Genomic DNA, 27831 nt, shown 5'->3' on the forward strand with positions numbered 1-27831 from the left:
TGGATTTAGTAATGTAGTGTCAGATGGAGTCCAGTGTACCTTTTGCAAGTCTTTAGTCTTTTTCCCTCATTTTTGTAAGGTGGAACTTACTGAAATGGCAATTCAAGCAGAGCTTAAACGTGGGGAAATGTATGTCAAAGCTACCTGCCAGTACATGTTAATGCCGTATTAATTGCAGTACAGTTTCCTAGGTCTGCTGATGCCAAAACATAGACTGGTAATGAACACATGATCCCAAACGTGTTCTGAACATATGATCATATGATGGTAGAAATGCTAGGCGTTCTTAGGTTAGCAATTATCATGTCCCTGTGAATAACCAAATATTAAATGTGATCATATAAAGAAAAATGGACTTGGCAAACTGGGTGAGAATGTGAATCGCTTAACAATGACCGTTTGTGTGTGCTGTAGTTTGAAAGGCATTGTGCATGCTCAGGAATATCTGTAACCTTTTTAGCTCTTGCAGTCAGACTGATACAAACTGAGTGATGCAGTATTGTTATACAAAGTATGTATGCCCTACTAAAGATTAAGCACTTGGGGAATGGAGTCCATATACATAAATACGTGATAACCACACCGTTGAGATGCAACTGTGGTACATCTTTACTTGTATGCTGCGTGTTATAAAAATCTGTGAGCTGTTCATGAAAATTGAAAAAAATCCTGATAATATCATGCTTGTAAGTTTGAACTTGTATAAGTATCTTAAAAAATGTGTTAAATTTCTGAGGAAGGAGAATAAATTTCTACCACACTAATTCTGTATCATTTAGCATAGAATTATTTAAGCTTCTGCCAGCTGGAAATTTTCTTGTATTGCTCTACTAAAGGACAGGTATTCGTATTTGAAAACTAACAATACAACATTAATTTCTTGTTACTCTTAGTTCTTAAAAGCTGCTCTAATGATAAGTCAGATAAGCTAGTGTTGTGTCACAGTTTTAATTGATATGGAACAGTTTCTAGCCTTAAGAGTGCTAATAACCTTGTTGTTATAAACAATGCATCTATCTTTAAGGTGTGTGTAGGGGGGACTCTTCTGGCAAAAAAAAGATTATGAATTTATGTAAATCAGGGAACAACCTCAGAACAGGTATATGAGAACTGGCAATCTAGGTCAAACAGTACTGCAGTACACTTACATCACCTTTTCAGGCCTGTCCACAACCCTTAATGAGGTCAACTGATCTAAGTCAATCAAATCAGTTGAGGTTTAGATTAGCCTGTATCTTCTGAATTATTTCACTTGCTGAGACTTAAGTGTAATCTTCTCATTGATGTGATACCTTTGAGAATAGCATATATTAGCAAAACTCCAGTAGCTTAAAATCCTTCTTTAACACTACAGTTTAAGTGCTGTTTTTTTCTACCATGTCCAGCCTCTTCATTAGTTTCTGATATTATTAGCTACTATTAAGTAACAAAAAATCTTTAAACATATTTTTAAAGTTCATTTACAAAACTATTTACCTTGGTGCAATGAATTTAGTTTATTCTGTAGAACAGCTAAATGCCACTACCTTATCTCTTCCCAAAGCTTACTTATTTCTACAACTTTTATGTAATATAAACATGCAGTGAAATTATTGTATGTGTTCTGGGGGGCGGGGAGGAATTATACAGTACACTACTTGTGAAAGTTTACAAAGATTTCTGAAAAAGTGCTGTTAAGTCTTAAACCAAGATATTTATTCTGATTTGTTTTGATATTTGTAAAAAGTACCACGCAGTCTTAAAATGTACCATGCAGTCTACTGAACCAGATATATAGTTCATACATGAGTTAAAGCTGCCATCTAATTGTAAGTACTGTGCAAGACAACTGAATGATCATACATAGTAAGTTCTAGTTGGATGCCTAGGGTACGTACTGTATTACTATGATTGTTTTTCTTTTAGTATTTTACAAAGTAGAACACAACTATGGAAAAAATCAATTGGTACTTTGGAAGTTTTATTTTTTTATCCAACTCCTTTTTCTGTTTTATATTGGGGGGTAAAATGTATTTCTGAAAAACATTAAGTGATGTATGTCAGAACCTCAGTGAGTTACCCTAGCACATTATGGTTAAGAGTAGACTTGAATGATCCATAGATTATGTTCAATTACAGTTTCTAAATTAATATGAAACACAGACCTGTGCTAGTATCAGATACAAAGTCAAAAACTCAAAGCTAGAAAAAGGCAGAAATAAAGTTTCTTGTGCAACGTAATTTTGCTTCTTTTGAGCACATGCAGAAATGCTAACAGCATTTAACTGCATTCTCACACATGGTTGCATTAAAAAAAAAAAAATCTCAACTGAAATGTTGTGTTTTAATGAGCTCAGCTTACTAAAACACTGACAGATTCAAAAAACCTTTACTATGCAACTCTCTCTGATCTTATGTGGAAGGCTTGACGCAGGAAAGGGCAGCAATATTGAATGATACTGAATCCTCTAGGGAAGGACTTAATTTTGTCCAGGTCTTATAAGAATGAACAGGAAGTGTTAGACTTAAGCCTCAAATCAGGGGGGCGTTTCATCCTGGAACATGTAGTGTGTTTTGTTTGGGGTGGGGGGTGTGTGTTTTGTTTTTTAAGCAAATAAGAACTTTTTTCACAGTTTAAAGGAACATGTATCTTTTGGTACTTGTTAAATCAAGATATTTAACACAAAGTGAGGTTGTAATCAGGACAGATTCTGAAATGAACAAGAAATCTCGGTGTGTTTAGCTCTTCATCACAGCACTGTCGTCTTAGCCTCTTCACTAGACTGATCTCTCTTTTCCACTCTGTATTCAGTTTTCCTTCTTGACTCTTAGTATGTTGTTGTCATATGTAATGTTGCATACATGTGCCTAAAAACCTAATTTTTATTCAAAATGTGAACACTTTACTACTAACTTCATAGTGATGCAGTGCTGACCTTTTAGCCTTAGAAGGGTCTACTTTTCATACTGGCTTTGGCATTGCTGTGAAAGACTGCTGTACTGAGGAAAAGTTTCTTAACTATCTTTGGTCCTAAGTCTTCAAGAGTAGCTTCATTTTCCTTCCTGCAAACCTGACATTTGACTTCTAAAATGATCATCTAGTTTTGGGATGCAGAGAATTTAGTCTGAGACTTCAGGGGAATACCTCAGAATTCTGAGTGTATTGCTAAGAAGGGTAGGAAGAAAATTGCCCATGTAAGATACAAATTCATTTAAGGGAAAACTTAAGTAGAAGAATTTAAAAAAAAAAACAAACAAACTTATCTGAGTACAAAAGGTTTTTCACAATTAATAAGGATGTATACACAGATTGTAAAAATGCCTTACCTAAAGAGTGTTTGAACATTTACAATAGTCTTAGCATCTGCCATATAGTCTTCCTCAGCACTCATTGTACTTTCTTTGTCCACCACCACCATATTAGCTGCAAAGGTGACCCCACATCTTAATAAGTCATCTAGGCTTTTGTGGAGAGAAAGAGGGAAAAAGAAACAAGCAACTTAAAAATGGAACACTTAAAAGGTTAGGGATGGTTGGAATTTGCAGATCACAGGCTGAGTTGCTGGTTCCCTTCATCTCCATGTACATATCATAACTTTCAATATAATCTATATCAAGTACATCATATCAATTGATGGAATGGAATTGTTTTCCAATTATTTTCCTTGAAGTTACACAGAATGCACTTCAGTAGGTTGGTACAGTCCCTTTTCTTTTGCTAAAGGGATAAATTTATTTCAAATTTTTAAAATAATCCTTTAACAGTTACTTGGGAAGACAGTATGTCCTTTTGTGCTACAACAACTTGTTTCATTGCAGTTACTTTTGGCAATAAACAGACCCAAGTAAATGCTTTGGGTTGCTTTTTCCCACAATTATACTTCAGTTTCAAAATGCTAAGAAATGTTCTACCAGGACATCTAATACATTCCTCTTTCAGATTAATCTACAAGTTGGAGTATTCTCATGATGCTTTTAGGAGCAGCTGTACATCAGTAAAACTTTGCACACTGCTGGACAGTGTTTCCTGTGAAGCCTGACAATAGAAAACTCTCACAGAAAACTGAGTTACAGTTCTCATCATGTCTTATAGCTTTGTTTACAAAATGAAGCATGTTTCAATTGTTTTAAAAATAATATTTTCCATAGAAACCAAGCACTTTTTGAGAAGTTTAGGAAGGACTTTTCTGTAATGATAAAGGCTGCTAGGAACCTAGCAATTTTTAAGTGAAAATCAAAAGAAAGAGTGAATTTTATGGTTTCCAAGGGAAATTGGAAAACTAAATTTTTGAATCATTCTCTTCTAAGGTGAAAGGTTGTTTTGTCGTCATAATTGCTTCTCATTTGGCAGTCTATAATATTAAGTCTTAATTGTCCTGGTACAGTTTTTCTTTTCAGTAGTGATCTTGGGTTCCAAAGTTTACATAATCTATTATAAATTCTTTTTGAAATTTTAGGTAAGCTAAACTCTATAAATTTGTGGTATTTATTTTGCATCTTATTCTTCCAAAGCAAATACATAATATAATTATTTTTGAAAATGTGTAATATCACCAACGGTTGACTACAACAGAGAAAGGCTGTATTTTATATGAACTATGCTATCAACTTCAGTGCACAAATAGAATTCCAGCCTTTCTTGGAGTAATTTGTATTTCTGCTTTTTCACTCTTTCAGCAGATCCCTGAAAATATCAGCATATTCCTAAACATCAAGGGTTTACTGCATTTCAGTGCAAGCTTAACAAGCTCAACAGCTATTCTTATTTTTAACAGTTACATTCAGCTAATTTGTGGATAATTTTAATACTAATTTAGAAGTAGTATAATTGTTCTCGGGTACCTCTAGCAATAGGTTTCTTAATACTGAATAGATTTCTAGGCAACTATGAAATCTGTTCAGTTACAGATCTTAAATAATTTATACATGAAAACTACAGAACAGATATCTACCACTTGATGACATACTTTGAAATACATCCCAGCTATGAATTTTGGTAAAGCTATTTTTCCGCAGGCCATCCACTACTAACAAAAGAGTGGTAAATGAGAGTAATTCTTCTGGTGGTTTTCTCTCTAAGATGATGACATTTCATGCCAGGTGACAAAATGACAAATATATTAGATAGTTAATGGTAGTAGGCAGAACTTTGGGAATGTATTCCATATCTGTTAAGTAAGAAAGGAAACTTTGCATATTTTACACTGTAGTTCTCAGCTAAAGATGATCAACTTCTATGAATTGTACATTATTTAAAAACATGTTTAGGAAAGCACAGGGAATAAGTATGAACTATATTTTTAAAAGTATTGTTACTAGTGAAAAATGTCAACAAAAAAAAACCCTACAAAATGTGATTGATTATTGTACGAGGAATTAAAGTGATTGTATTGTCAGAAAAGATGCAGATGTTTGTGCTAGTATTACTACAAGCTGTGGAATTCTGTACTTAGTTCAAAGACTATACACTTCTTTTTAATGCTCTCAGTTCTAAAAACAACAAAACACTTAAGTGATTTCCTTCTTGAAATAAACTCAGTAAATTCAATTGAAGTTTAATTTTCCATGTTAACATCTTTGGGTTATTAATCGCTTTGGATACTTTGAGTCAAATTAATTGTTCTGCTGATACTAATTCTTTTTATAATTGTTATGTAATTAAGAGTTAAGAAGCAGATATTAACAACCTGAGTCACTTTTTTGGTTTAGAGGAAGAAATGTAGAAAGTGAAAAACATTTCTGTAGATTCTTTGCAAATCTCACAGTGACTATGATATCACCAAGGTAAATCTGTATCACTATTAAAATAGTTTTAAAGCCCTTGTTACATTAGGTTGAGATGGAGAAACACTGAATCTTGAGGATTCTCACTGGAAAAACTGGATTCTGTTAATTCAGGGCAGGAAATAAGTTTTTTGATTTCTACCTGAGGAATGAATATTATGGGATTGTAGCCCCAACTCGATATTAGCTATGTAGTGAAGCAAACCATTTTCTTCATTAAACTGACACTCTACACACAGGAGTTTACTAAAATGCTAATGAGCCCTTGGTCTTCTCTTGTTTCTGCCTGATTTTTACATTAAATCTGTGTTGCTAAACCTAGATATGCAAATATGTATTAGCAGCGGTGAAGAGAGAAATATAGGAGTAGGTGATATTTTAAGTAGCGGAAGATGAAGACTGTTGGGCACGTTCAAGACTGTCTACATTCTGCATCTATCTTTACAAAGCCCTAGTCAGTAAATCCCAACAAACTGTAACTAAGTCTAGAATGACACTACAATCAGGACTATAATCTGGCAATTTGTAGACACATATTAATGCACCTAAATAAGTGTTAATCTTATGTTTTTGAAGATATTACCCTGTGTTCCCTGTCACACTTTTTATTAATGATATCCTTTATAAGTCAGAAATTTCAAATCCCAAATTATAGCACACAGACACAAACCATGCATGCAAAAGATCATTTTCAAATACAACACATATTTAGACATGCAATGACAATACACACAACAAACCACTGAGCACTACAATGTTAAATTTTCTAACAGTTATTTCACCTACTTGTCGATAGAGCCCACCATGTAGTAAACCATTGGAAACCAACAGATTGCATCCAGAAAATGCATATCTGGCCTAAGCAGCAGATGGGATTACAAAATGAAAGACAATATCACAACAGCAGCATCTCTTCTAAAATATTTCAATAAACTGGTAGTGTTAAAAAAAAAAAAAAAACCCACCCAAAAAAACAAAAACAAAAAAAAAAACTCTTTAAAATTTTGGCAGTATAATATCACTTTAAACAGGAAATAGGTTTCCAGAAAGCTGTGAATCAACAGTTTGCTGTGATCATAAAGAATGATCAGAATTAACATGCTTATATTAATAAATGTACTTCTTAAATCAGAAATTTTATGGCACAGTACAATTCAAAATGTAAGAATGAAAGACTGATGTCAAAGACACACTACCAAGTTACACTCCAATGCATAACTTAAAAGAGTACTTAAAATAAGCAGTGAGACTTTTTAATTTAAATGTGAAGAAACCAAATCATAATTGGGTTTTGTGCCAACAGCTCCATTCAATTCAATGAGACAATCTTCGATGAAATAATGTATTTCTCTCTTCGATGAGATAATGTATTTTATTGCATTTTCTTTAATCATAAATTTTACTGTGTGTCTTCTTACACACCAAGAAACATCAGAAACCGTAAAGCACGTGATGTGCAGATAACAAATAGCGAAAATAGGAATATAACAAGGCATAGATATGGTCATCAAAAGTGGCTGAATTACTAAGTCCAATGAAGTAAATTACAAAATTCCAGCTGACTTTAATGGCAGCCTAAATTCCATCTCAGGCATATGTGAAAAAGATGCTCGTTTTTCAGATAGTCCCATGAATGCTGCCTTTCAGAGGATTCACTGCAAATGCCATGTAGAGGAATACAACACTAAGGGTATTAATTTAAGTAGCAACCATAGCTTTTACTTTATGCTAATAAAAGGTGGGTTTAGCCATAAAATGTCACAACAGCATTAAAATATGTAAACTCAGGCACTATGCTGGAAAAGAGGACAAGCACTAGAGGGCACTGTATGCTCACATCTTTAATCTTAAAAGTTGCAAACCAGAAGTCCTGTAGCCTAATTTAGGCTTTTACCAACTCGTGTAATTCACTTCATACCATAATATGTACATTAAAAAGCTTCTGGTTTTCAAACATAGGCGTATACAGCTTCATTAAAGAGCTGTCTGAGACAGAAGTGGGACACTTCACAGCAGGCTTTTGTATAATAAATCACTTAAGCTAGAACATATATATATATGCAAAGGGGAGTGTCCGCCTGAAATCAGAACCTGTAAGACATTGCTGCTGTTGTTACTTGAATCATAGATGGATCTAATTTTCTGTATATGGCTAACTTCCGTTTTTGTGTGACTTTAAGTACTTGAACAGTAGCAAAGTGTTGAGGGGGAAAAAAAAAAGTCTCATTCATTGTCAGATTATAAATGAATCAGTCTTGCCAGAGAATTTGTCTGAAATTTTAAACAGCTAATGCAAGAAAGGCTAAGAATTCCAGTGATCTCCAGAGAGTTATGGTAGTGACAACAGTATTGCAGGTTTTAATTTTCTTCCATGATTTTATACAATCATAGACAAAATGTGTGGGTGTCCTACTGGCTTAACGAACTGTTTATTTTAGAGTCTAAAATTGTTACAAATTTACCTAACTGGTCTAGGCCACTAAGTGCCTTGTGCTAAGTAGGTTAGTGTTGTCTGAAGTGATGTCATGTAGATGTGAAACTGTTACACAGCTTGCTTTTTACAGTATTTATGAAGTTATTTAATTTTAGCAGTATTTTGGGTATTTTTAAGAAATACTTAGCTGAAACATTGGCTTTGAAGAATAAGGACACTTAAATACACTATGGCCATTTACAGTCAGGAAAAAGTAAACTTTGTATATGACAGTGAACATAAGGTATTATTTTTGTCACTAACTTTTCTCAAAGGTAAATGTGCCATAATGTTTTTGATTTTACGTTGGCCATGTGGAGAGTGATCATCTGTTGATGTAATGGTAAAATGAGTTTAAAATGAATGACAAACAAAAAATTAAAATCTGCTTACGGGTTATCTAGGAGTAATACAATGGGATTTAGTTCTTTCTTTGGTCGGTAATAAGCTCTGAGTGGAACAATAAAGTTATATAAGCCATTTCCAGCAGTTTCTGCTGCAACTATAATCAATTTATTTTTGAATCCATAGGCTTTGGCATCTTCATAGTAGTTATGTTGGCATCCCTAAAATCAAAATAAGAAACAAGTTCAGTGGATACGAATAAAGAGATTTAGCTATAACATTAACGGGTTTTACCATTGGAAATAGAAAATTGTATCAGATTTGTATCAGACCTGATATAGACCTGATTAGACACAAACACTTGGTGATGAAAAGGATGAGAAAACTTATTGTAGCTTAGTAAGTGCTGAACAAAACTCCTCTCTAAGCAGAAACCAGAATTTAACTCTATTCAGATGCAAGAGAGGAATGAGAATGCAGTTTTATCCAGTAACAAACTCCTTTTACCTTATCTAGTCTTAGACAACAGAAAGGTACTTTTTCATGCAGAAGATGACAGAATGTGGGAGAGCTTCCGATATATGGAGAGTAAGGAGGGTAGCCTTTGGCATACCTAGAACAGAACAAACATTCTTCAGTATAGCAAATTGCTGAAACACAGTGACTCTACAACTATTTTATGGAATGTTTGTACCTGTGTCTAAGTTTTGCAGTTATCTGTAGACTAGCAGAGTCAAAATACATGAAATAATCTATGTTTAGTTAAGTATCAAAGGGATATATTTGTAGCTTTGACAAATTCAATACAATTTAGTGAAGGCTATCATGCTTTTGTGGACTAAAGGAATTTTGCTTGGGGTGTTTTTGCATAGGCATCTTTGGAAGTGGGCTGATGCATCATAGTGCCCTGTCCTACTGTTTTGAATGCATGTATTGGAAACTTCTAAGGAAGGAAAAAAAGAAAGGAAAGAAGATAGACATACTCATGGTACTTCTGCTCTTCCTTCTCCATTTTTCTTTCAAACACTTATCAAGAATGAGTGAGGTCATTACCTTCTTGCCTTAATAACGTACTTTCAACATGGTTGGAATGAATTTTAAATGGCAAATCCTCTTACTGATAAGATTAAATTTCTAATTGGCCTTAGTTTTTAATGAGGCCTTTTAAATCCTGCTATTTCAGTCTGTAGATTTAAGATGACTTGTTCTATTATTTTTTTTCATTGGAACTTTATGATCTTCCCTGGGGCTTCTCATGCCTACCACTGTTGGAGATTGGAAACTATGCTAGGTGAGCCACTGGCTTAATTGTGTATTTCATTTTTTTTAACATCCCTGTCAGTAATCCCTATAAACATAATTGCTTATCTGTATGGGCAAGTGGGCAGTTACAGGATTGAATCTTCTGTTTTTATCTGAGTAATGCATCACTACTTTCAGTAATGTGCTAACAAGTATTTTAAATTAGATGTAACAATTTTGTCTCATACTGGTTTTTTTGTCAGTCTTACATTTTGAAGTCAGACACCTAACCCCAGTGTTCAACACGCCTTGTTGAATGACGTGATTATCACTGCATCCTCAGGACAGAAGTACTGTTTACAAATCAATTGAGTCCTGTCTTTGTAACTATAGAATGTAAGAAAATGGTCATAAATGCCATAAAATAATTGCAATACATAATTAGATCTTTATAATTGAGCACAGAAAAATCTCCAGCAAATGGGTCTGTTTGGGGTTTTTTTAATATCAAAATAGGCATAGCAGCACTCTGCTAACAGAAAATAGCATTTCACAAAAGGGAAAAATTCGGTAACTGGCCTTTATGGGTCTAGCTTGCTACAGCTGCTTGGATTGATCTACATGTCAAAAAATTATCCATGCCTTTTACATAATATTAGCTTTTCAAATTATGTTGTTTATATTTAATATACATACTCTAAGCCTGCAGACACTTCATCATCTGACGGTGTAGTTTCATCTTCTTCTGACTGGTCACTTAGCAGGTCACATGTCTGAAGTGAGGATGAGTCTGCAACCTCCAGTACAGGTGCTATACTGGGCCGTCTGCCCTCTTTGCCTCCCTCGGAAGGAAGAGCTAGTGTAGATCCACTGGACGTTTGGCATCCTGTATCTTGTAAATCGATAGCCACTGTCCCTGAAATAGCATTGAAAGCATTTTCTCAATGTTGTTGTCAAAACATTAGAATGAGATTCCCATGGGGGTTACCTGACTACATGGCCAAAGACTGAAAGGAATACTATATTGATTGTTTTTATTACATTAAGATATACAAATATTTAAACTATATCTGAGGAAGCTTGTTCCTGCAAAGTAGCACTTTTTCTCACCATTACTACATAATCTCTTGTTAACTACCTTTTTAAAATCATACCCTACATCATTAATCCATATGTATATGCATCAACAACCTGCAGGTTTTTACTGAGCAAAGGCGTTTTTTTTTAATTAAAGAAGCTTAGGAAAACTTGTTACAAAAACCTGGTTATGAATGACAAGGAAATTACCCATGTGATTTTCTCAGTTGTTTTGCCTTGTGTACATTTTATTATTACTTTTTCTATACAACAGTCTTAAGCATTTTAATTACATATTGTCAAGTAAAAGAAAAACATAACAAAATTCCATTTGTTTTTTTAAAATATCAGTGTAAGTTCTTACTATTTGTTTTCTTTCCACACACAGTTAGAATTTCTTAAAATTTTAGGAATATACTGTTAAAAGCTTTAAAATGTACTATTCGTTGAATAAGAATATGTTGTGAGACTTTTTTTTTTTTTTTACTTACCCATGCTGGCTATTATACTGTGTACAGGTAACCTAGAAGCTCCATGATAAGGTAATTTTGATTCATGGGGTTTTTTATGCTTTTCTTGCTTCTTAAAAGCAGAATTCTCTTCTTTGGTGATATTTATATAAAAACATATATCTGTAGAACTCATGATATATCGAGGACCTGGATTCAGCAAAATGTTTTTGTTATCTTCCTTTCTAACACCAATCAGACAGACTCCAAACCTTAATTAGAAAAGGAAAGGCATGGTTCATTTTGCGTAGTCCCATATATACCAGAATTTCCACTGTCAAAAATAAGCCTCCAGTATATTTTTATATTTTGCAGATTATGAATATTTGCAGATTTTTGGATGACAAATATGTTTGAAAAATGTTGTCTCCTAAATAGGCCACTTCTGATCAAGCAGTTTTTATGAGCTCATGAATCCCTAGGCATTGGAATGCAGTGTTTTTCTTAATCCCCATAATATTCTTCTAATGCTGTTCCAGTTGATTTTTTTTTTTTCTGTCAGATTAATAGTCCCTTCTGGGAAAATAATAGTAGAATAATGGATATATAATATGAAAAAGTATTCATCATGTTTAATTGTTCCATTATTCATAGGTAATGGAAATAATTTTCAGAATTAATTTTTGTGATTCTCTCCTAGAAATGTATTTGATTAATGATAGAAAATAAGGCATAAAAGTAAAAAAAAAAAAAAAGCTCTCACTTACTAAAACCCAAAAAATATGGTTTTATTTTGAACAATCACCAGAATGTAGCATGTACCACCTTTAAACTGAACATTTTGCATAAAATGAACACACCGCAAAGGAAGCCAGATTTCCAGTTGACTCCTAAATAAATAAAATAATAAAAAAAAAAAAATACACTAACATCCTCCCACCCATCCTTTTCTAGATTGTTTTGGACATGGAAAGGGACTGGTGTTCTCATATAACCTCTCTAAGGTACTATTTTTTTTCTGGTTGTCAGGCTTATCCTATATATCCTTTATATTCTGTTCTCTCAGACTCAGCTGGCCTATACAGAAGCACCATGAGCTTTTACCTAACCAGCTGTAACTTACAGAAAAATATCCATGAAATATATTAGTGGCCAGATATTTAAACCCAGAAACAGACTAATGCATGTACTGCACCTTTGAATGCAGAGCTATGTTGCAGGGAAAACAAATAATTATTTGTTTGAACTTTTATTTGTTGATAGGAAAATAAACATACTTCTTATGTGCATGGAAAGAAGCATATGTGAAGCTTTTCCCCTCATACTCAGCAAAAAAGATACTTTCTTCCAGGTTAATATGATACACCTCATTACCAGAGCATCTGCCATACATTTTCTGCCATTGTTCTGGTGATTGCTGACTCTCCCTGAAACATGTACAGATAAAGAGAGTAATTTAAAACTCAATGTAAAATTCTTATTAGTCATAACAGTATCTCATGGTAATAGAAGCTACAAATGTCTCTTAAAAAGGTCCCATAGGCTAATCTGAAAGAAGTATTTGAGATCAACGCTTGGTAATACTGTAAGTACAGAGATTATTTTAATGAATTAAAGAGCATTTTCTGCTAAGTAATAGGCATATAAGATTATGTAATTTAATGTCAGGAAAGTTATGGCTGAATTACTTTAACTTTACACCATAATAAGTATATCCATTGCAATTTAGAGTTGACAGGTGAAACCAAGAGCATGGTCATTCTATTCATAAAGACAGTCTCTTCAGATGCTCCATGGCAGATTGTCCAGTTCCTGTTTAAAGTAGGTAAAGAATCTTTTAAAATAGCTTATGTAGGAAATACCCATTTGGCTTTGGTCACTTCATCTGTAAAAAAGAATTTTTTTTTTTTTTTTTTGCATTTGCTTATCGATTATCTTCAGCATTTACTCTATGGACACTTTTTGTTACTGGGCTGTGGATACTATGACAAGTATATGCCTTCTGTAGTGTAAGAAAATAAATTATTACTTTAACCATATTAAGCATATCAACCTTTATGCAGCTAACATCCTTCATCCAAATTGACTATTAGTGGAAGTGTTCCAAACCTCAGCTAACGCCAAAAGCGTGCAGACTTGGGGCTTCTGTGAACTTCTTTCTTGACTGAGTTTCATGTGGAAACAAGGTTCTGTCTGCATGAGTTTTACTGGATATAATGTATGCACATACACACAGATAGGACATACAACTAATAAATGTGCTCTTGCTACAAATGTAGCTCTTGCTACTTCCAGCTAAGATTGCAAGATCATAGAATCATTAAGGTTGGAAAAGACCTTTAAGATCATCAAGTCTAACCATCAACCCAACACCATCATGCCCACTAAAGATATTGGGATATGCTCCTTTGTGCTCATTTATACATGTTCAGTATCTTAATGCAATTTATGGGGTTTTTTTGATTTACCATTCTTCTCCATCCTCACTGTAGAAACATTTTCTTTCAAGATGGAAATAAGTAAACCATTTTTATGGTTATCGCAACAGTATTAAAAAACTATGCACTAAGTGTGGAATAGCAGAAATAGAAATGTAATTACAGCAGAAAATTTTTCCATGTTTCACTTTTCCCCTTAAATTAGAATGTTCACCTGTTTAAAGTCTGCTTGGTTCCAGTTAGTTGTCTAAAAGCTTCCCATGGGGCTGTTCTGTAAAGATCACATCAAGTTCAAGTCAGAAAGGCTATTTTCTTCCAATATCTTGTATCATATTACAAACCCTAATAAAGCTCTATTACTAGGTTAGATAATTAGATAACATTTAAAGATAAGTATTCAGAATAATAATTAAGATCAGTAAGAAATTATAAGTAAGATTAAAGGTAGAATTTTGGTGTCTTACAGACTGAGGTTTTGAATTCCAGAAAGAGCTGAGAAGACAATGGGTTTATTTACATCTAGTTTGTTTAATCTGAAAAGTAGTATTAAAGACCAAAGCCAGTTCACATAAAGAGCAGCAAACTTCACCTTAATTTTAATAACAAGTTGATCTGACCAAAGTTGCTTAGAAAATGAAAATTTTCCCGTCTCCTCACATAATAATACCAAAAGATAAGGTGTTCTTAATTTACATACATGTGTTTACTGTTTATTGTATTATCGTTTTAATTAGGATAATAGAGAATAATTTTTTTTTCTTGTGTTCTGCTTCTATGTATTGCATTCAACTTCAAGTAATTTCCCAGTGTACTTATCTTCATGATAATCAGAAATGACCTTGTATTATTAAGAGTGTCACACTATTTCTTAATGAATACGGGCAATAGATTCCCTGGGGAATAGGTGGCATTTCACTTGTAAGAGTACAACAAACAGCTGGGACAATGTTTTGTCTATAAACTGTCAGTGAACTGTTTAATACATTAAAATGTAAGTCCCTTCGGTTAAGACCATAACTTCACTAAATTAACAAATGTTAAGAAGCTAGAATTTGAAAGTGGTCATATTTTCCCTTAATGAATGACTTTTGCTTTTTGTCATTTCCCTGGTAAAGAAATGTTCTGGTCATTTCCTTGGTAATCTGCTCTGGTTACATGCACCTAAAATACTGTGTAAAAGAAGACACATTTCTTGTGGAATGGAAAGGTATAGGTAGCCATTTGAACTTGGTTATCTGTGGTAACAACTTGAACAAATGTTCTCAGTCACTATATTGAAGTTACCAAACTGGTGAGTCAAGAGATAATGGGGCTTCTGTGAATGAAAACATGAACTAATTATTAAGAAAATCTTGCCAATGACTTTGAATAGACTTTGAAAAGATTATCCAAGGTCGTAAGCAGTTGATTCATTGGTGTCTCCCCATAACCCAAGTCTGTTCTTTTTCTATAAGGAAGTCAATACTGACAGGGATTTAAAACTCAAGTTCTAAATAAAGTTTAATGCAGGTGCTGGTAGTAACCAGGGTAATGAAAGGATAATGAAACAGGAACCAATGTAAAGAAAAGCAGTTCACTGTTAACATTGGAAGTCTATTTAACAAATACTTTTCATTATTTAGATCTAACTTAGTATTTAGCTTGGATATAAATGCGTGTACAGCTAAAATTTTTATTTGTAGTTTACATAATCTATTTTCACTTAATCTGTTTGCTTATACTTAGCCGAACTCCGATGTTCATCTGACTTCATCTTTCATATGCATAAATGTAACTTAACTTATTTTAAGAATTAGCAGTTAATTTACCTATTGTTCAACATTAGAAAATAGCTAGAAAAGCCAAAACACTTATTCTGATTTATAAATTAGTCAAATCCAAAGCAGATTTATGCCTGCAATACAATGACAACCTCTAGATGAAGCTCAAAACTGACACCTATTTTGAAACAGATTTCCCCCTGAAGATAATGAAGTGCAGAATCATTTGTTTTACTAACTGTAAATAGTTAGTGCAAGTCTCAGGAGATGCTTATGAAGACTGTAAGTTTAAAAGGAATTTTCCCTCCAAAACATTAGTGTATACTCAACAAGAAAGTTTGCAAATAAATTTCTTTACTTAAATCTGCTCTTTAAAAGCATTATGCTTATACCTGTATCTAGCTATGAGTTTATTTTAGTTAGCAAGTGTTGAAATCAATTATGATATTGCACATAAAAATTATGACTAAAAAAGTAAAGTAAGATTGATAAAATTGGGACATTGAAGTGGTAATTCAGGAAAGAGAAATTATTTTCAAATACTTAAATATTGTATTTTTTTTTCCAATTATGTGTGATTACTGCCCTTTGAGCTTAGAATAATATATTCAAGAGGTGCATGCTTGTTAAAAATCGATGGTTAAATCTCTGGTTGTTAAAGTTCATCTTAACTAAATGTTCAAGGACACAAAACTTCCAGATTAATCATGGCCTACATAACACTCAGTTATAAGCAAAAAGTAAGCTCAAGTATACCATTACTTATGTTTCCAACAGCACAGTAGGGTTTTTTAATAAGATCAAGAGCAGTCTAGCAAAAAGATAGCTTTGTGCTCATTGTTGAATTTTGAATGCTTGACTTGGTGACTTTTATTATATGTTGAACAGATTTGTGCGCTTGTACAAAACCTAATAAGAAATTAAAATGACAGTTAAATTAGACTTTTGTGAACGTATTCCAGCATTTCCAAGGGATTTAAAAAAGTTGTACGGAATAAAAGGGGAAAAAACCCCCACTACTTTGGTAATTATGTACCTTTTTTTTGTGTGGGAATTATGTAAATGTTTAGTAAAAATGAACTTAAGGTAAGTAGCAAAAATATTAAATTTGAAAGCTTAGACAGTGACATTTTGGGAGATAAATACTTGATTTTTTGGAAGGTTTTTATTTTTAGCACTGTGAAGTCAAGACTATTCAAATTTGAAATACTTTTGAAGTTTTTTCCCTCCAGTGCATCAGTTTTAAACGTTCAGAGATATAGTGTGGTTTTAAAGAACAGCCATGTCTATTCAACCAATTAGTCCAGCATTAATACACATGCTCTAAGATGTCCAAAGTTTGCCCTCTTCCAGTATTTTGGAGCCCATGTGAGATTAAAAGCTCTGACGAATGTTGACTAAAGTCGAAGAATGACAGCTAGGGTGTTTTTTCACTTTTCTAGTCTTTCTGTATTTATACAGCAAGTTTGCATGTTTCTGAGAAGGATTCAGACTAATGCTGACAACTGTACAAAGCAGTTACTTCAACAACCCTGATCACATCAATTAATTCTTGACTGCAAAAAAAATAGTAAGTGCTTTTGCATTCTCCTATGGTTACTGCGTCATAGTTTGGAATTTGTATAAATGATCAATATGCCTGTGTTAAAAATGAAAGGCTACAGTTCTTAAGTACAGCAGAACAGAGTCCCCTTCATATGTCTGGTTTTATGTTGATGGAAAATTCTCTGCTAGCTGTTAAGAATACTGCTCTTCTTTTATGTACATATAATATGAAATACCTGAAAAAGGCTCAGAATTCTGTGCATGTCAGATAATGAAAGCTAGGCAGGTGAAGAATGCGTTTCACCATGATTCTCGGGAGGCATGGAAACATTATTTTGTTGTCTTATTATCAGATTCTAGTACAGACAGTGCCATTAAAATCTTTACATTTGTTATTCTTGATAGTAAAAGTATAAAAAAGTTTTCCCCATCCTAGGCACAGGAGAAGACTACCAATGTCATATAGAAGGTTAAATAACTCTATAAATATCAAGATATTACTGGGTACATGGTTACTTGGAAAAAAGTATGCCTTTTTACTAGACTCTTAAACTTATTCTTGTGCAGTCTATATTCATGTATTCCATTTCTATAGATACATTTTGGATATTTATTCTTGAACGCCTCTCTCTGCCAAAAACATTTTAATAAGAATACCTTGTTACTCCAAGAATATAGCATAACAGAGATATACTAGATGTGGTAAAATTTTATGGTAAATATAGACAGGTTCTTCTGCAACTATGCAGTCGGTAGAGACACCATAATTCTGTAGGCCTTCCAGCAGCATGGTGGTTATGTTAAAACCCATCTCTTCATATGTATGTTTCCTTGCTTCATAACGTACAGGCACTGAATAGTAAATAGTATTTTATATGTTATCAGAAAAACATTTTTGGAGCTCAGTGAATAGGTATTTTTATCTGTCTACAAAAATAGACCTTCAAATTAACATATTAAAATAGGAATTCTTGGGTCTTGTTGGTGTTCTTAAGTAGAACTGTGTGATAGATCCATGATTCAATCTACTAAAGTGGAAATACATATTTTTCATATTTATTTTGGAAGTGGCACAATAGCATGCAACGAATTGTTAAATATTGGGTTGGGGAGTTTCTCTTTGAAATTATAATAACTTGAGTACAACCTCTAGAACAATTTTATTGTGTGGAAAGTTCCGATTTCTTTTTTAAAACTGTAGTTGTTTGGGAGTTCAGGGTAAACTATTTTCCCAAGAATATCAGCTATACCTTTTACAACGTTTGGGGTTTTTTTTAATGGTAGTATATACTTACTGTCCCCTAGATGTATGAACCAGCAGCGTGATTAATGTAGAGGTAGCTGGGCATATACAATTTAGAGCTAGCATAGCATATTTGAATTCCTCTTCACATACAACATGATCTGCAGAAAAAAAGAAGATAGAAATTGTTTTACAAAACTACTTTCTGTTAGACAGAATTATCCCTTCCTTTCCTTGTCTAGGAAAATGGTGAAGATAGGGACAATCAAAAGTTGCCTCCAGATCTTCATCTTCCACTTGAACCTGAAGAGCAGCTCTGTGTGATGTGCCCCATCTACACTATCTCTCAGATGGCATAGGTAGAGTTAATTTTGCATTCAGGACTTTCTGTCCTGCAGCTACACGTGGAGAAGATGTAGTGGCTCTGTGAATCCCACTTCCACTATCTTGCTGCGCTAATTGTATGAGTAAGCCATGTAGCATAGTCTAGTCTGTATTTTTTGCACGTTCTGCAGTTTTGCATAACTGCTATAGAGGCATCAAGCATTGTAGAGAGATAATTTTATGTTCAGGAAATAGCACACATAAGATACTGCAGTGCAGGAGTGCTGATCAATTAGGCTGTACTGGCTTGCAGACTGGTTATTTGGCAGTGGGTCTGGGATTTTGCACTGCACTTCAGTGTGTGATGTAGATTTGACTAATATCTCCCCCAGGAACTGCTAACAGCTGCTACCTCTAAGCAAGGGGGGTGGTTGTTTTTTTCTTTTCCAGTTTTTTACAACTTAGCATTATTTTTACCTTACAAGAAAGTATGTCTGCCCATTAGTACTTGCTGTGATAGAACACTGCTATAGACATACCTATGTTTTTGTCTTTTAATGGAATTTAGGGGAGGGGAAGTGAGAAGAGAAAGCAACAGAGACGACATATATAGTCTTCTATATTGGCTTATAATTAAAACTGCCAAATCTTCTACATATGCTTTCTGTATTGCGTGAATTATTATTGAACTTGGATGTCTAGTGCTTAAAATGCAGATCACAGTTGAATGTTCTTCAGTGCTGGTGACAGCATGAAAAGGAAATAGAAATTACTCTTCAACGTCATTCTTGTATACCTGTGAGAGTATTAAAATAGATATATGAAGGGATAAGCACAAAACTTGAAACTTAAACTTCTTGTCAGGGTAGAAACTTGGTCATGAAGGTTTTCTAAGGTCATTAACATATTTATTGCATGCTCAGTAAATTTCTTTTCCATCTGAATTTAGTGTTTGATTCAGTCTACGTTACTTTCAATGGGAACAGAATTTCCTTCTGATAGGAAAGAATAATACAGGTATTACAGCTGATGATCAGAACATAAGCCATATGAAAAGTGCTGAGTAAAAGTAAGCAAATAATCTCCCCACCTAGTTCTGAGCTATCTACATAATTCTACTTTTAGCTGCACTAATGTATCATTGAAATCCTTAGAACCACCTTACCTCTCTAAGCAAGCTACTTTCTAGAAAGAATTTATAGTATAGCTATAAGCACGCCACTTACTGAAAACAAGTAAGGGCATACTTTGGGTGCCTTCTCTATTCCTTTTTTTGAAATTTCTAGAGGCTTTTCAGTGACAGAATCATTGACTACTGAAGGGAGAAAGTAATTCTCTCATTTTCTGAAGATCAAGGCCTATTTAAATGTTGAGAAGGAAAGAATTTAGTTCTGTCAAATATAGAACAATATTAGATTTTTTCCTCCTCTAAGTATATTTCAGTTATTGCAATTAAATATTTCCTGCAGAAAATATTTCAGACAGAAATGTGTTCTTTTAGTTGACTATGTGCCATTAATAAACCTATATGAATTTTAAACTAGAGATTTTGAGAGAGTAAGGCATAGTCTGCTGCTTGGATGGAATATCTGCATTCCATTACCATTAGTCAGATGGCAAAGATTTATGAAAGTGACTACTGACTTCGTGATATTGAAGGATTGAGAATTCTCCATATTTTTTAATATGTACAGGGTTTTCCCAAGTAACCTCCCCTCACTTTTTTAGAATGTTGTTATATTATAGCTAATACTTTTGAAAATAGCGGCAATAAAAAATGTACAGGAAATTTGTTTCATCATCTGTTCTCTAAGTCTTGTAATTGAACCAAATTGTACATGATGAACAAAATATATTTAAATGAATATGAATAAATCATGGATGGCACAATACAGTTCAAAAGCATATCTCAGACTTAAATCCTCCATATGTTCTATAATCTCTAATGTATATGGTGAAATTTTTGGATTGATTTTATGTAAAATAACCTGTTAACAGAGAATATAGCATACAGCAAACAGATTGCTGTCCTACAATAGCCAACTTAATCTCATATGTGTAAGAGATTCACATTGTGTCGTCAGGTGATTTTACATCAGGAGCCATGGAGCTGGGACTCACAGGGCTATTTCCACTCCTATTGTAGACTTAGACCTTGTGTGAGTTATTTATGCCCTTCATGACTTTTTATGCGTCTCTAAAATGGGTATATGAAAATAATACCCTACCTACTTCAGAGGTGTTTTGAAGCTTTTGAATTCTTAGATGTACTTTGAGAACAGTTTCACCATGTGACAGATTCTTCAGTAATCTAATTACCATGATTTTAAATACTGTAGCTATTTGAAACATGAAGAGAGGTACTGTGGGCTTCTCCTTGGCTGGAGTTAAGTTCTTGTATTACACACAGATCAGTCAAAAATTACTTGCTCATTTCTCCAATTATTTGACAGATCATAGCTTGCATATGATGTTACTGTCTTATGTTCAGGACTCTTATTGGGGAGCTGTGGTGAGGGTTACACAGAACTCTATCAGATGCTTTCTCTTCTGAAGCGAGTAGGGAGGAAACTGGGTGACAGCTTTCCCACTCCTCAGGTTTGGGACATCAGTCAGGTCCTGTGACAGTGGGTACTAGAATAAACAAATTATTCAGTATGGAAGTGAAGCAGCAGAGGAAACAACTGCAGTTTATCTTGAGATTAATATTAAATATGTCAAATCAGTTTACCAAACAGAAGTATTTTGATTGCATTTACACTAAAGAAATATTCCATTTTGAATTTCCAGAAGCTGTAGTTTCTGTTGAAAAATATATTTTGACAGAAAATTTGTTGCCAAGTCTGTCTCAAATAGATGTAGCAATGCAGTACAGTCAGTTATGTCTTCTGTAATATTCCTGAAGATAAAACATACTCAAAATACTGACTTATGTCTGCAGCATCAGCCGTGTGGCAAGAATGTCCCAGACCTGACACAATTATTCTGAGAAACCTTACTTTTGTCAGTTTGATAAATTAACATGATCACTACTAGACCATATGGAGAAAAATGCCCCATCCATTATCTCTAGACTATTTTTATCTGTAATTGGATAGATTAATCATCAGATGCATTCAATATCCATTTCGGTGAGTCTGGACTGTATTCCTTTCATATCAGCCACTGAAGGTGTAATGTCAGACTTCACCAGTCTGTGCTAATTCATTGGTGCATTTTGAATAAATAGAGAATGTCAAAATGTATCCCCAGTTTCTGTAACTCTGATTATTCATAATTTCTGAATATTCAAGGTAAACGTGATTATTTTCTAGCAAATGTGTAAAAGTTTTAAGTTCAACTCAGAAAATATGCAATTTACTCCAGTCTCCGAATTGTACAAATATATTGCTCTGCCTGTGGACAATCTTCACATTATTTCATGTTTGTGCTGAAATGCAAGGCCAGATGCATGCATTAAGGGTACATAGCCTTTTGTAGTCCTGTGTATTTGAAGGAAAAGCAGGAAAATTAAGAAAATCATATGTAACTGCCAGTGAAAGAAAATGCAGTATTACTGCAAGAAAAAAACAGGCATGTCAAGGCATTTGTATATTGGAAATTATTAAGGAGTAATCAAAGCATTTTCTGCTTATGATATAAGACTGTTAATAATGGTGGTACGGTGTTTCCTTGCCCATCCGACATCTGTCATGTTGGAGTGACTGTATATTTGTAGAATGTTCATGCCTTGAACTTGCAAAGGAGCTTGGGACAAACACTTATGCCCTGTGCTTTTTAGATTCCACTGAAGAATCATATTCAAGCACAGAGAAATATTTCCACTGTATTAATACTGGTGCAAGTTACTATGTTAAACAAAGTAGTTAAACTCCACTGTAAAAAATAACAGAAAACAGGATGCAAAGGTGTGTGTCTGACATCAGGTGAAGAGACAGGAAACCTGCCTTTCTGGCAGGCCGTATTGCCTTGTACAAAGTGTCTCTGTTCTCTTGCTGTAATAAGAAAAAGTTCTTGTGCTCTCATTAAAGAGAAGAAGAATATAAAAGTCTTGTCTACTAGATGGGAATAAATTATAACAATTACTTGTCTTGTATACTGTTTCTGAAGCCTAAGGCAGAAAATCGCCAGGATGTTATTCTATGGGAAAATGCAGCCAGGGTCTAAATTTCGGAACTGTCTCATGCAACCCAGGACAACTAGTCATCCTAATTTAAGCTGCTGAGAAACTGGGCTTCTAGCATTGTATAAATTTTCAGTGTAGTTAAAAGTTAAACTTTTGTTAGGAGGACTTTCCAGAACTCTTTGGTTGTATTTTTTCTAAATTCAGAAACTTACTTTTTGGCAGTTATAGTCTCTAAACCTGTGTGTAAAGAGAGAAGAAAAAAAAAAAATTCCTATTACTGAATATTTCAGGTTCATAAAAACACACAATATTGTTTTGGGGAACCTCCAGAAGGAAGAAATCATTTTTTTAAAGGAATATCAAATTTAACAGAAGATTTTGCATTAAGGCAGTAATAAAGCAGTCCTGAATTATAATAGGAAAAGCACTTATGGAACATTTTTCTATGCTTATGACAAATTTTATTCGTAAGCAGTGTGGACAGGCCTATAGTCGGCAGCCCTCACTGGGTACGTATTTCAGAATGAAAAAGAGTTGGATGAGATTAATAACGGAAGTAGAGTCCTCTTAGGAAAATGTATGCAAACAAATATTGTTCTCATGACTTTATCAGTGGCCTAACCATTTGCAGTAGGTAAGCATACAATGGCGATGTTTATAACATGTTTGTAACCTTGCCGAATTTAAAAAGACATTAAACATTTTCTGTGCTTTATATGAGTAAGATTAATTTAATCTTGAAGGAAGGCTTGTAATTGCTTGTACTGTTGTGCAGAGAGAATGTGTGGAAATCAATGGAGTGATCCCTATGATCTATGTGAAGTTCTTTTGGGATGTAAGATGCTATATAAATATTTAGACTTACAATAGAGTACTACTGTAATTAATATTAGGGGGGGTCTAATGAAGCACAGGTGGTCTCCTCAAGCCCTTGAAGAACTACAGAACATAAATGAAACCAGTAAGATACCAGATCGGTTAAGCTCAGTTGAGGGAAATATTACAAAAAGAGGTTGTGGGGTTTTGTTGTTTGCTTTTTTTTTAAAAAAAAATTGTCCCAATTCTCAAGCTGAGACTTAGAACAGATATGAAAAATTACCTGTTTTGCAACTCTAGTTATACATAAACTCCTACTGAGACAAGCCATTAAAAATAATGACACTCTCTTGAAAAGACAATTAGGAGCAACAAATTAGCACAGTTACCGATAAAGAAAAGCGGCCATGGCTAGGGAGAAGAGATTTTGTGCTGTGTGGTTTTAAGAGGGAGGTGAAAAAGCACCATCATTCTTGTTGCAGCAGGAGCCTTATTCCCTGCTGTGCCATCTCATAATTTGAGATTATACTTTTATAACTTCAGAACTGCTATTAATGATTTTTCTTTTCTTTCCAACCTAGTGGTAAATTCAGTAGCTTTTAAAATTACAGCTTTAACTGTTGCTCTGGAATTGTTCTGCACTGGAATTTACTTTTTCATCACATTCTGGGATGATGGGGAGACTAATATTTTTTCCATAGAGTATTTCTGAATTTTGTTTCTTGAATCAGCAATCTTTTCTTCCTTAGAATATCCTTCAAAAAAATTGAATTTTCAAAATTACAGTTGAAAAGGAAAGCTTTGCTTCTACTTCATATTTTTCCAATGATAGGCAAGAGTTAATTATAAAAGTATTTGCGTGGTTTTATGCATGAGCATATATGTCTGTATGTACATATATATGTGTATGTATGTGTGTGTTTATAGACAGTGAGAGAGAGAAACCTACCTAAACAGTGGAGAGAAACAATTTGTCAAACTAAAGCTGGGAATCTCTCATAAGAGAGGATTTGTCTGGATTTCTTACCATCATTTTGCATTTTGTCACAGATTCTAAGACACACATTTTACTGGATACAGAATTAAATCATATGTTTATTTCAAAAATATTTGAAATTAATTAAAATAATGTTTTTCATAGCACTTAGAAAACAGTCCAATGGAAAAATTATCTTTTTTCAACTGTTTGTTGGATAAAATTTGGCCTTTTCTGAGCAGATCTTCTCATATTCCCCTTAGTAAAGGTACGTTTTAGTAGACAGAGATTTCATTTCATTTAGAAATGATTTAAAGACATAGCTATAGCAAACTGGAAACCTACCTGGATCTATAATTAAGGACTAACGATGTATTACATATTAAATAATTCTACTCTGTATGTTATGTAATGTGAAAGTAATAATCCTTAGAAGTGCTTATAAATTAGACTTTAATGTAAAACATGATATTTTACTATTGATAGGAAATATACAGCCCATGTTATTTTATAATACTGCACTCTTAATCTGCTTCTAACCAGTAAATATGCCTAGGGAATCTCACTTTGCTTGTGTGTTTATGAAACAAACTGCCAAATACTAACAAGTGTTTCAAATGGCTGAAATCTTACGCTTACCTGCAAACTTGATGTGGAATTTATTCTCAGGTTTCAGTATTTGGACATACAAAGGACAATTTGGAGCAAAGTCTTTAACTGCCCATGCTCTTAAAATGGTTTGATGATCCTAGGATAGAGAGTATGAGGTGACGACAATGAAATATAAATAACCATGTTACATTAGAAAAAGAATCTCTTACCAGACTGACACCATTGAAGAAAACTCATTTTAAGACACCAGCTGGTGTGGATGTTTACATACATGTTGTATAAGTAATATTACATATTTTGTATATTACGTATATGTAAATACATAAATATACACACACACACAGACAACCCAGTAGTTCTGCAGACACAGACAAGGCTGAGGTACCCTCAGTATTCACCAGCGAGGAGACTCAGGCTACTGCTTTGAGGCAAGTTTCAAGCAGGAAGAAAACTATCAGTAGCAAATGATTTAGACAGGGATTGCTCCAAAGAACTCAACACATATGAGCCCACAGGATCAGATGGGTGCACAAAGAGCAGGCTAATGTCCTTGGACAGTTGCTTTCTTACCTTTGAAAGGTTGTGGAGACTGGGGGAAGTCTCCAACAATGGCAGAAAAATTAATAGTTTCACTCATCTTCAAACAAATGGATGATCTGGGGAGTTATACCTCTGGGCAAATACATGAATGCTGTGTCTCAGACAGTATTCTCATTTCCACATTCAGACATTACAGTCTGGATAAGTGAAAAACTATACTGGTAAAATGTTGGTTAGATTATTGGAGTCTTAAGGCAGTGGTAAATGGCATGTACTCTATCCAGAGACCTGGGGCAAGTGGAGTGTCACAGGGCTCTGCACTGGAACCTCTTCTGTTAAACTTCTTTATCCATGACTTGGAGGAGGAAAAAGAGTGGATACTCAGCAGGTTTGCAGATGATGACCCTAAAAGGTCCCTTTCAACCCAAAGATTCTATGATTTTATGATACCAAACTGGAGGGAACCATTAAAACACTTGAGGGTAAGACTACCATTCAGATGGACCAGGATGGAGGAATGGGCTGCCAAGAACTTCATGAAATTCAGCAATGGCACAGAGTCCTGCCTCTGGGGCTGAGTAACCACCTACATTGGCACAGGCTGGGGGCTGACTGGTTAGGCAGCAGCTCTGCTGGAAAAGACCTGGAGGTCCTGGCAAAGAGTGAGCTGAGCATGCATTGGCAATGTGCCCTGGCAGCAGAGGAGGCTGCCAGCAATCCTGGGCTGTTTTAAGAGGAGCACAGTGAGTAGACAGTGGGCAGTGATTATCCCCCTGTACTCAGCACAAGTTAGACTGAATCTAGACACTGCATCCAGTTTGGCCCCCAATACAGCAAAGACCTGGAGAAGCTGGACTGAGTTTGGCAGAGGGCCACCAAGATGGTCAGGGTAGAAGCAGAGGCCCTGTGAGGAGAGGCTGAGGGAGTGGAGCTTGTTCAGCCTGCAGATGAGATGGTTTCAGGGAGACCTAACAGCAACCCCCAGTACCTATGGGATGGTTATTGAACAGATGGAGACAGGCTCTGCACAGTGACGCATAGTTGGAAGTCAAGAGACAATGGATGTAAGCTGAAAAGAGAGATTCAGGCTGGATATAAGCAGAAACCTTTTCCCCATTAAGACAATAAAGCAGTGGAACAGGTTGTGCAGAAAGCCTATGCTGTCTCCAGCCTTGGACACTTTTACACCAGCCTAGACAAAGCCCTGAGCAACGTGGTCTGTGTTCATAACTGACTCCTGTCACATTAGAGACCTCCTGAGCTTCCTTCCAACCTTCATTATCTTACAATCCTGGTATAATATTTTCTATTTGTTGGAATGGAAAATAGAGGGTTTGTTTCCAGGAACCTTCTACGAATAAGGTATTTTGTCCCTCATCTATCTTTCTGCAAGTGTTAGGGATTGTATAATTTAGAAGAGGTGGCATTTGGATGTGGAATAATTATGTGCAAACTTAGATGGCCGTGATGAGTCATGTCTAATTAATCAGGAATGATGAAAGAGACTCAGAATTTAAATAACATTAAATGAGGGCATCAGGAATTAAGAGTTTAAAATTGTGGATAATTCTAAGAAATATCAGCTCAATTAAAAACAGGTCTACATTTCTGTGCAACTAAAACATTTGCATAACTGCTGTCAGAATTTAGCCAGCTACTGACCAGAGGGTTCCAAGAGATTTCCTAGCCTGTTAGTTTTTGTACTTGTTACCACATGTCAAGAGTGAGTTAACCACAGGATGAATACTGTCCCATGAAAGTAAAGTATGTGAAAATACATTAATATATTGAATGTAATAAAATATGGCTAATTTTAGTGTATTTATATATTTTAATATGTTAATATTAAGTATTATTTATTTTAATATGTATTTATATTTTTAACATAAATATACTACAAAAACTGTATTCATCAGTTTTTATTTATTTCAGAACCAAAAAGGAATATTTGAGCTGCATGTAGGAAGCAATGCTTCAGTTGAAATGCCTTGCCTAGTCATGAAATTGGTGGTATTAAAAGATAAAATATAAAGAATGATTCATTATGTTTGCAGTATCAGCAATAAGAAAAGCTTTCAGACTCATGAACACAAGGGAAAATC

At 34.4% G+C, this 27831-nt stretch overlaps 1 protein-coding gene across 4 annotated transcripts in view; it reads right to left on the reverse strand.

Annotated features, from left to right (window-relative positions):
- KCNT2 (potassium sodium-activated channel subfamily T member 2) overlaps nt 1-27831 on the reverse strand; it is a gene marked incomplete at its 3' end in the record, with an annotated part of 146567 nt that overhangs the window by 27786 nt on the left and 90950 nt on the right. For 2 of the 4 annotated variants that reach the window (XM_082002908.1, XM_082002905.1), the window contains 9 exons: nt 25217-25325; nt 18388-18496; nt 12627-12776; nt 11392-11621; nt 10520-10739; nt 9089-9194; nt 8630-8802; nt 6550-6621; nt 3307-3441 (listed from right to left, as the gene is read on the reverse strand). In XM_082002908.1, coding sequence (XP_081859034.1) covers nt 3307-3441; nt 6550-6621; nt 8630-8802; nt 9089-9194; nt 10520-10739; nt 11392-11621; nt 12627-12776; nt 18388-18496; nt 25217-25325 — 1304 coding nt within the window. The remainder of the gene's footprint in view (nt 1-3306; nt 3442-6549; nt 6622-8629; nt 8803-9088; nt 9195-10519; nt 10740-11391; nt 11622-12626; nt 12777-18387; nt 18497-25216; nt 25326-27831) is intronic. The other 2 variants (XM_082002906.1, XM_082002907.1) reach the window with 2 other exon arrangements.

Source organism: Phaethon aethereus (genome assembly GCF_964289735.1).
Source record: "Phaethon aethereus genome assembly, chromosome: 8".
Lineage (NCBI taxonomy): Eukaryota > Metazoa > Chordata > Aves > Phaethontiformes > Phaethontidae > Phaethon > Phaethon aethereus.